Below are 9394 nucleotides of genomic sequence, written 5' to 3'. Positions count from 1 at the left end.
CAATTTCACATTGTTATTTATTTCTTAATAAATATACTATATTACAAAGTGAAAGCTCTCTTTTAATTGTTGGTATAAAAAAAATATAATGCAAATATTGTTGCTGGAAGCTCGAAGAAATGAATGACAAAAGTCCTATGGAATGGAAGCCTCAACATAATTAATGAAGACAAATATGTGTCAGTGCATGACATAATCAGTTGGAAGGTGAAAATTTTGTATTTGTATTTATTTTTTTTTTCATTTTCTGAAAGAATATTCTCCCCAGAGCATTTTAATCTTTATTTGAAGTAAATTGGGTGATTTATCATGACGTTATGGTCCGATGTATGGGAAAGGTATCCAGCAACTTTTCTCATATTTCATACTTTTTCAACTTGACTAGGTGTAAAAAAATATTTAGAAATGAAATTAAGCTTTGATATTTCCCAAAAACGTACAAAAATGGTTGATTTAATCATTTATGGCAAGAATTCATTTTTGATAAAAATTGACCTTCTAACTAAACTTGGCAATATCTCAGTTCAAACCTTTTCACCATCCAACTGATTATGTCATTCACTGTAACATATGTCAGATATCAAATCTGTCTTCGTTAATTAAATTGATACGTCCATTCCATTTGATTTATTGTCATTTATTTGTGAGCATAAATAAGGCACATTAGATTACACAATGTACAATTGAAAACTTTTCATCACTTTAGTGTCGTTCATACGCTCAAAATGTTTCAGTGAAGGAAAAAGAGATTAATCAGGACACATCATTAACTAAGCTCTGATTATATTATTTTTAAATGGTTAAAAGTGAAAATTGATAGGTGGGTTTACTGAAATGAATAAAGCTCAAAAGAAAAACAGTTGGGTTTTTTTTTTGGGTTCTTTTTAACATTCAAAATAAGACTGTATCAAATATGGGTACAAGAGATGAAAAAAAAAAAAAAAAAAAGAATTCTTTTATCTATTCAAGAATAGGAATAGGATTAAAAACATTTCAGTTATACAAATATTTCACCTAATCCTGAGTAGTTAAACCCTTTACACTTCTAGGTGGAAACGCCCTTTATATGAAAGCTATTGCACCTGCTCTCTTATTGAAAATGGAAAGAGATATAAAGCCAGCCGCCATGATTTAATTAACTTATAATCCTATAAATCTGTCAAGGATTGGAGAACCATAGAAATGTGACCCACCGTGTCGGGCTGGTATTATGAAAGAATGAAATGGGAGAAGAAAATTGAGATTGGAGTCAGAACAATCCAAATTAGGACAAGTAACTCCTTTTGAAGATTTGAGATGCAAACCTTGCCATCCTCGTGGAGACATTTTTTGTGTGGCTATATGTAGTCTGGTGACTTTCGCCCTCAGAGCAGCGCATAGTTGAGTCCTTGGAAAAAGGCTCTTTACTCACAAAATTCTCACTGTACTCATGTGTAAAATGAGTACCAGTGTTTTCTTTGTCCTCAGAAATTGTAATATCGCAGCATAACAGCTTTTATGTCTCATCATACATGTTAAGTGTTGCTATTGGTTAGGAACATTTTGTTAAGAGCTTTGAGCACGCTAAGTGGATATTAACAATAATAATAATAATAATAATAATAATAATACTTCACAATTATATAGCGCCAACATTTCATGCAATATGAGCTCTATTGGACTATATAAATGCTCTATTTTTTTTGCTTTTTGTTATTGTTTTTTTAAAACTTAAACATTTTAAAGTTAGTTCAAAATTCAATTTTTAACAAAAGGTTCATCTCAACATAAGCTTAATACCAGTTTGAGGCAATAGGTCACAAATGAAGATCCAAAATCTTTTCAACAATCAAACCTCATTTATCATCGCCGACTTCCTGTATTTGGTTGACATGGGAAGGCATGGATTCGTATTCAACACTGTACCTATGATTGCTCCCTTCACCCTCCTTCGTAACCCCTCTCACGGCTGAGGGACGAGCCCAGGCCTGCTCCTCGCCCTCAACAAAGATGAGGTATATCACACACCCTACGACGCATATGCCAGCGTTGATGAAGAAAATCTTGTGCCATTCTTCCATCGTTTGCTGTGGGGAAAAAATATACAAAACTATTAGAATACAATATTTTGAGATAGACTTGCATCCTATCCAAAAGGTGACAAACAATAATTTCCTCAGTTTAGGGACAAACTCATGTTATATCAACCTCACAGTTTCTAAAAAAACGACTAAACGACTCTTACCAGTTTTGTGGTTTTATGGTATGATAATCGCCTTTGGACTAGTAGGTCCTTGGTACAAAACTCACTATAAAAGGGGCAAATTTGAGTATTTGGAATAAGCTCTTATCTCACTGTCTTCTTCTTCTTCTAGGTTCCATGCCTGGTCCAGGCTTCGGATACTGCATGAATTATCTCTCTCCATTCCTCCCTGTCTCTTGCCTTTTCAAACAGCTCCTGGATTGTTAGGCTGGTGAAGCCCTTCAGTTGGTCTATGAGTGTTTTTCTTTGTCTCCCCCGGGCGCGTTTACCAGGTATTTTTCCACAACTTGCCAGGTATTCATTCTTATCTTTCCTTACTATGTGTCCGAAAAAGGATAGTTGTCGATCCACTATTAAGGGCATTAGTTTCCTTTGTTGGTATGTTTGTTTTAGCACTTCTTCGTTCGTTTTGTGTGCAGTATACGATATTCTCTGCATCCTTCTCAAGCACCACATTTCAAAAGCTTCAATGTTCTTTTGTGTTTCTGCATTTGTAGTCCAGCTTTCGCATCCGTATAACAAGATTGGCCACACGTAGCACTTCAAGACTCGGAATCTAATCCCGAACGACATCTGTTTGTTTTTCAAAATGTTTCCCAGGTCCATGAAGGCCTGTTTGGCTTGAGTTATTCTTGCTCGTATGTCTCGGTTACATCTTCCATCTGTTGTCACTCTTGAACCTAGGTATTTAAAACTTTCTACGTTGGTAAGTTGCTCGCCGTGAATCGTTATATTGCAGGTGTTGTTGTTTTCGGGGTTTTTCTGTATTACCATGCATTCCGTTTTGGTGATATTCACTTCCATTCCCTTGGCTTCACTATCTACTACCACTTTGTCAACAATCTTTTGAAGTTGGATTTCTGATGTTGCAATGAGTACCGTATCGTCTGCGTATCTTATATTATTTATGTTGTGACCTCCCACTTTTATTCCCTCCATATTATTTATGCCCCTCATGATTGTTTCTTGGTATAGATTAAACAGATCTGGTGAGGCAACACACCCTTGACGGACTCCTTTCTTAATAGGAATGGAATTTCCTGTAGAGTTTCCGATTTTGATAGATGCCTGCTGGGTGTAGTATAATGTTTGCATGAGTCTGAGGTCTTTCTCATCAGCGCCAATGGAGTGCAGTTGTTTTAGTATTTCTTCGTGGCGTACTCTATCAAAAGCTTTTTTGTAGTCGACAAAACAGAGGTATAGTGGGGTCTGAACCTGTATAGCTCTTTCACTTAAAACACGGAGGAGGTATATTGCGTTCCTTGTCCCTCTGTCAGGTTGGAATCCATATTGTTCTTCTGCGATTTCGGGGTTAATCTTATTCCTTAGCCTGTTGATAATTATACGCAACAGTATTTTGTTGATGTGGCTTATTAAACTTATAGTTCTAAAATTTTCGCATCTGACTGCACCTGCTTTCTTTGGTATTGCTATGAAAATAGAGTTACAGAGATCTTCTGGAATTTTCCCAGTATTGTATATATTGTTGAATAATATGTGAAGTTCATCAATTGCTAGATCTCCTAGGCTTTTTAATACCTCTACAGATATTTCATCAGGGCCTGTTGCTTTACCATCCCTCATTCGTTCCATGGCATGTTCAATTTCACTTTTGGTGATGTTTGGTCCGCTTAATGGTTCTTTGAATTTCAGTGGTGGTTCATTTCTATTTGGATCATTGTACAGTTCGCCTATGTATTCTACCCATCGGCTTTCTATATGTTGTTCTTCAAATAGCAGTTCCCCTTGTTTGTTTTGGATACAACTTCCTGCTGCTTTGCTTTTCCTTTTCCCTGATAGTTCTTTTATTCTTTGGTGAGCTTGTTGGGGTTGGGTTTGTATTCTCTTTCGATTTCGCAGCATTTCCAGTCTAGATAGTTCTCATGTGCCTCGATGCATTTGGATTTAATGTGGTTGTTCAATGTTTGGTATTCTGCAGACCCTCTGTTGCATTTTCGTCTTTCTTCAAAAGGTTTAGAATTTCATTTGTCATCCATTCCTTTTTGCTGTTTATTTGAGCTATTGGTAAATGCTTTTCTGCAGTTGCTTTGACACACTTTTGGAATATATCAAATTGTTTTTCACATTTTTCATTATCAGGTTCACTTTGGCTTTGTATCATGAGTGCATTTTCAAATTCTTCTCTCATTTTTGTTTGTATGCCATTGTCTTTGCATAACCTGTAATCCCTCTTTATTCTACCAGCTGTTCTCTGAATAGCTTTAAACTTTATCCTTATTGTACAAACAACTGGGACATGGTCACTGTCTACATCGGCGCCTGGGTAGGTTTTGCAATTTAATATGCCATTTCTGAATCTTGATGATACTGCTATAAAGTCTATCTGGTTCCTTGCTCTGTCCCCTGGTGATTGCCATGTCCAGGTTCTTCTTGGGTGTTGTTGAAACCAGGTGTTTGAAATCATTAATTTATTTGTTCTACACCAATCTGCCCAGATGTTTCCTCGTTCATTTCTGTCTCCGAGTCCATGTGGTCCGATTATGTCACCATCTCTGCCTCTGCCAATCTTAGCATTTAGGTCCCCCATTACCATAAGGACTTCTTGTGATTTACACATTCGTTTTGCTTTGTCTAGTGAATGGTAAAACTCTGTCATATCTGCATCTGTCGCCTCTTCTGTTGGTGCATAAACTTGAATAATATTGGTGTCAACTACAGGTCCTCTTAGCTTAACCAGCAAAACTCTGTCTGAGATTGCTACGTGCCCTTTGTAAAATTTGGTTGATTTTTGGTCTAAGATCATCCCTACTCCTTTTTGGAAAGAGGTTCCACCACTCCATATGATCTTATATGTCATGTTGTTTTCTTGTTTTGACATGGTTCCCTGCTCTTTCCATCTCATCTCTGCCAGGCCAAGAATATTTATTTGGAGCCGTTTCATTTCTTTCAGAATGTTGTTTAGTTTTCCTTTTTGGGCACAGGTCCTGACATTCCATGTCCCAATTTTGGTTTTGTCACATTTGTTAAATTTATTTCGCCTAGTAACTGGCTGACAGTTCGGTGTGACCTGACGAACATCACGCTCCCAACCGAGCGAGGCAGCAGTCATCCGTGAAAACATGCTCCCCTTTACGCTGTCACCGTTTAACTTTTTGGACTTATTCATGCAGTTAACTCGGCAAAGTTACAAGAATGGTTTGCCATTGCCTATTCTTGTCGCCCTCTGCAGTTGGCCAGCTTGACCTGTTACCGTTCGACACCACGAGGAGGTTGCAGTAGGGCTTGATGATGATCTATCTTTGCAGACTTGGCATCATCCATTTGTCGAACTATATATCTCACTGTATTCAGGTGTAAAATGAGTACCTGGTCATTGTCTTTGTTGAAAACAAATTTGTAATATGCCTTTACATGCGTCATGTCTCATCCTGTATGTTAAGCGTTGCTGTTGACGAAAGACCCCTTGTAAAGTGCTTTGGGCATGTTTAGTTAGTGCTCACTGATGATGCAACAAGCACGTCGGAAATAAAAGCTTGACTGGGCATGGCTACTGCAGCAATGGCAAGACTGAATAGATTCTGGAAAAGCAACATAAACTTCGAGACAAAGCTTAAACTATTTAGTTCTCTGATACTGTCTGTACTCCTCTATGGTTGCGAGGCCTGGACCATGAATGCTGACACAGAAAGGAGAGTTCGTGCATTCCAGCTCAAAACTACTAAAAATATCATATTTGGAACATAGGACCAATATAAGTGTTCTGGACGAAGTAAAAGACTGGCAGGAAGGCAAGAACCACTACTTGCAATGATAAAGAGAAGGAAATTGTCTTGGTTTGGTCACCTCGTAAGACACGAAAGCTTATGCAAGACAATATTGCAGGGCACAGTAGAAGGCAGCCGAAGAAGAGGAAGACAGAGGGAAGTGTGGCAGGATAACATTAAATATTGGACAGGATTGACTAGGAACAATCTAATGAGGAAGGCCCAAGACCGTGATGAGTGAGGTCGAATCGTGAAGTCTGCACCCCGAGAGTCCCCCTCGACGACCAACCGGTTATGGGATAGAGTGAGAGTGAGTGAGAGTTAGTGGATATTGGGTGTAATCAATCACATGATCAGAAAATTTGACTTTGGGTGAATTCCAGAAAACACAGCATTTTCATAGAGTCCTATTTTTGAAGGGTTTTTTTAAAGTGTGTTTGGTACAATGTATTCTCTCATTAACTGATCTTATGATATTTTCTAAAATAAATAAATAAAAAAATAAAAAACTTTCCTTCATTCATCCCATTTGGGAAATTTGCCTCTAGGGTCTATTCCAAGGGAAGACTGGAATAACCCAGGCGTACGCCGCAAATTGAGCTAGGGCGAGGTGACTTGCTCAAGGTCACACAGCACAGTGGCGGGTGAGTGAACTCGGTACCTTTCAGTTGCGAAGCAAAGACCGTACTGTTGACACGCTGTCCCTTATGGCCAGTTTACAAAACAGGTGTATGCTAAGCAATAAGGCAATTCTAAAATATAACTTACGTCATTGTTGGTCAAAATTCCAACAACAGCTGGTGCCAGAAAACCAGGAATAGTGGCAGTGGCGTTAGTGAGACCCATAAGAACACCTGGAGAAAGGAGAACACAATATTCAAAGAAATAATGATCATGATCCAAAAATCTCATATCTTTGCAAGTGTTTTTGATTGTTTGTTTTAAAGGGTTTTACGGCGTTTGCAACAAATTAAGGTCATATCAGCCCAGCAAAAAGGAAGAAATTGGGATAGTAAAAAGTTTTAGAATTACAACTAGATTCCAAGAGCACACTATCAATGTACTTAGTTTGAAATCACCTAAAAGTCTCATCCAGACACAAGCACAGGCCCCTACTAAGAGGAATACACTCAAATGTTTACAAATCATATATAGGATGTAAACAAAACATAATACAGTGCATAAGAGAGAGATGATTTACAAGACAAAACACAATATAATCTCCAAAAATTCTATACATTTGACTGTCTCCCTCTCAGTTAGGTTATCTGGCCAGGGTCAGGACAAAACCAAGCAATCTCATTCCAAGACACAGACAGCAAGCATGGTGGAAAACAGATATAAGGGGGATAGAAGACACAGTAAGTGCCTCCCTACCCACAATGGGAGATCAGAAGCCCCACCCAGAATTTTGCAAGTGTGGTTTCATGTTGAGGTCAACTATAATATTATCATACGGATGGTTAAATCTTAAAGACAACATGTTTATGTGTATATTTATAAAAAGTGAATTGAATTAGTCTCACCTGCAAATCGTGGCGCAATGTCCAAATGATTGGCATTGAATCCGCCATAAACGAAACCACTGATTCCCACAGATAAGGTTAGGAATGTTATAACAAGCAGGTGGTCACATCCTACATAGCCTGACACAACAAGCAGGCCTCCTGGAAAAATTACTCCTGAAAATAAAGAGATGAATATATATATTTTTTTTTTTTTTTGAGGATCTCCAAAAAGGAAAAAATAATGAATAAATGAATGAATGAATAAATAAATAGATAAATTGATAAATAAATAAATGAATAAATAAATAAGAGATGAAATAGTCAGAAAAGATAAGGCAAGCACCAAAAATCCTAGAAATAAATGATCTAGCTAACGGTGGTGACCGATATTGTAAGAGTCCTGGTAACAAAGAGGAAATCTTAGGGGCAACCTGCTTTTTAAAAAATGGAAACTTGGTTACAATAGCTTGCTGGGGGAATAAATGATGCATCGTGAAGTGCATTGAGCATGGTGAATTGAGGTAAATGGTCATATTCATCTATTTTGACTGATTTTCAAAAACAATACATGTTTTTTCCTGTATATCAATACCCAATGATCTGGATTTTATCGGTAAAAACCAGTGACACTGTATAGGTCGTCCTTTAGAATCTAAGGCTCATGGAACCAGACTTCATTCTGGTTTTAGAAATGTCAAATGGACTGTCATACTGATTTTTTACTCCTTGGATAGGACATGGATGGAAAAGCACTTCCTACTAGATATAGCACAACCACCTAGTCAATCACAGCATTGTGGACGAGGGATTTGTGAAAAAAACGTCAACTGAACCTGGGACAAATGCTGGTTCCTTTATAGGTGTGGAGAGTGCTTTATCAACTGAGCTATCAAGCTCAAGATCATCTTAACAACGCCACTACCACATTATCTCAATCATCTGTAGTGTTTCATTCATCCTGTTTGTAGGTAAAGGGGAAACCTGAAACGCCCATTTTATCTGTTTTCGTAATTAAATTGAAGCTTACATTCAATTTCTCACTCAAGGTAAGATTGAAGACGCTCAATCTTACCTTGAGTGAGGCAAAGTTCTGTGCCAGGGACAGAAGATAAAAGAGTGCTTTTGAGGCCCTATGCTTTCATTCAATTTCATATTGTTATTTTTATTGAAATTATCAAATTAGTTGGGAGGTAATTAGCTGTAGAGTTAACAAACACAAACATGCATCCATTTCTGCAAAATATCAAGGTTAAAGAAGATTATATTACTTGAAATAATTTACAAACAAACAAACAAACAAACAAAAATGGAATAATTTATTAAAAGTCAAACAAACCTATGAAGTTAAAAACTCGGCGTGTATTTTTAGTGGACAAATATCCGTGAGATCTGATATAATCCGCAGAAATTCCACAAATGTTTTGAACGATCCACATGACTAGATAGGGTAGGGCTGACAAGAAACCGTTCTGGGGACAGATGAGCAAAAAAAAGAGGAGAAATACATTAGACATAACAATAATATGTCTTTATTGTCCTAAAAATTGTGGCAATTTGTCGTCTGGTTATACATTTATAACAAAAAAACATAATATATTGACATATATACAAACATATGCACACTAGTAACATCGTAGTCATCTTCTCCTTTTAATGAGACTCTCCAGACTCCACTTCAGCTCCCGTCCTCAGGTTCTCAATTGAATTTGTGTTTGGCCAGAATAACTTGACGATTTGTCGTAAACATTTGTTTTGGAATACTTCAAATCACCTCATTGTCAAAAAACATTGACCAATGATCTCAAACTTCAAGCTCTGCTTAGCATCAACCATGGACCTCAGTAACATTTGAGACATGGCATCAAATAGACAGGATATAGAGATTCCTCTGCACAGAGATAGGAGAAGGCTGCTAAGGT

The 9394-nt window shown here is 37.4% G+C and overlaps 1 protein-coding gene across 11 annotated transcripts in view; it reads right to left on the bottom strand.

The window, feature by feature from the left end:
- Window positions 1–227: 227 nt before the first annotated feature.
- LOC144956960 (sialin-like) overlaps window positions 228–9394 on the bottom strand; it is a 30745-nt gene continuing 21578 nt past the window's right edge. For all 11 annotated transcript variants that reach the window (XM_078887813.1, XM_078887818.1, XM_078887812.1 and 8 more), the window contains 4 exons: window positions 8812–8944; window positions 7494–7649; window positions 6736–6821; window positions 228–2066 (listed from right to left, as the gene is read on the bottom strand). In XM_078887813.1, coding sequence (XP_078743939.1) covers window positions 1836–2066; window positions 6736–6821; window positions 7494–7649; window positions 8812–8944 — 606 coding nt within the window. In that variant the 3' untranslated portion in view covers window positions 228–1835. The remainder of the gene's footprint in view (window positions 2067–6735; window positions 6822–7493; window positions 7650–8811; window positions 8945–9394) is intronic.

The sequence above is a fragment of the Berghia stephanieae genome, chromosome 11 (assembly GCF_034508935.2).
Source record: "Berghia stephanieae isolate SIO BIC M18660-M18661 chromosome 11, UCSD_Bste_1.3, whole genome shotgun sequence".
NCBI lineage: Eukaryota > Metazoa > Mollusca > Gastropoda > Nudibranchia > Aeolidiidae > Berghia > Berghia stephanieae.
The sequence above is the reverse complement of the archived record's forward strand: the minus strand, read 5'-3'. Positions and strand labels throughout refer to the sequence as shown.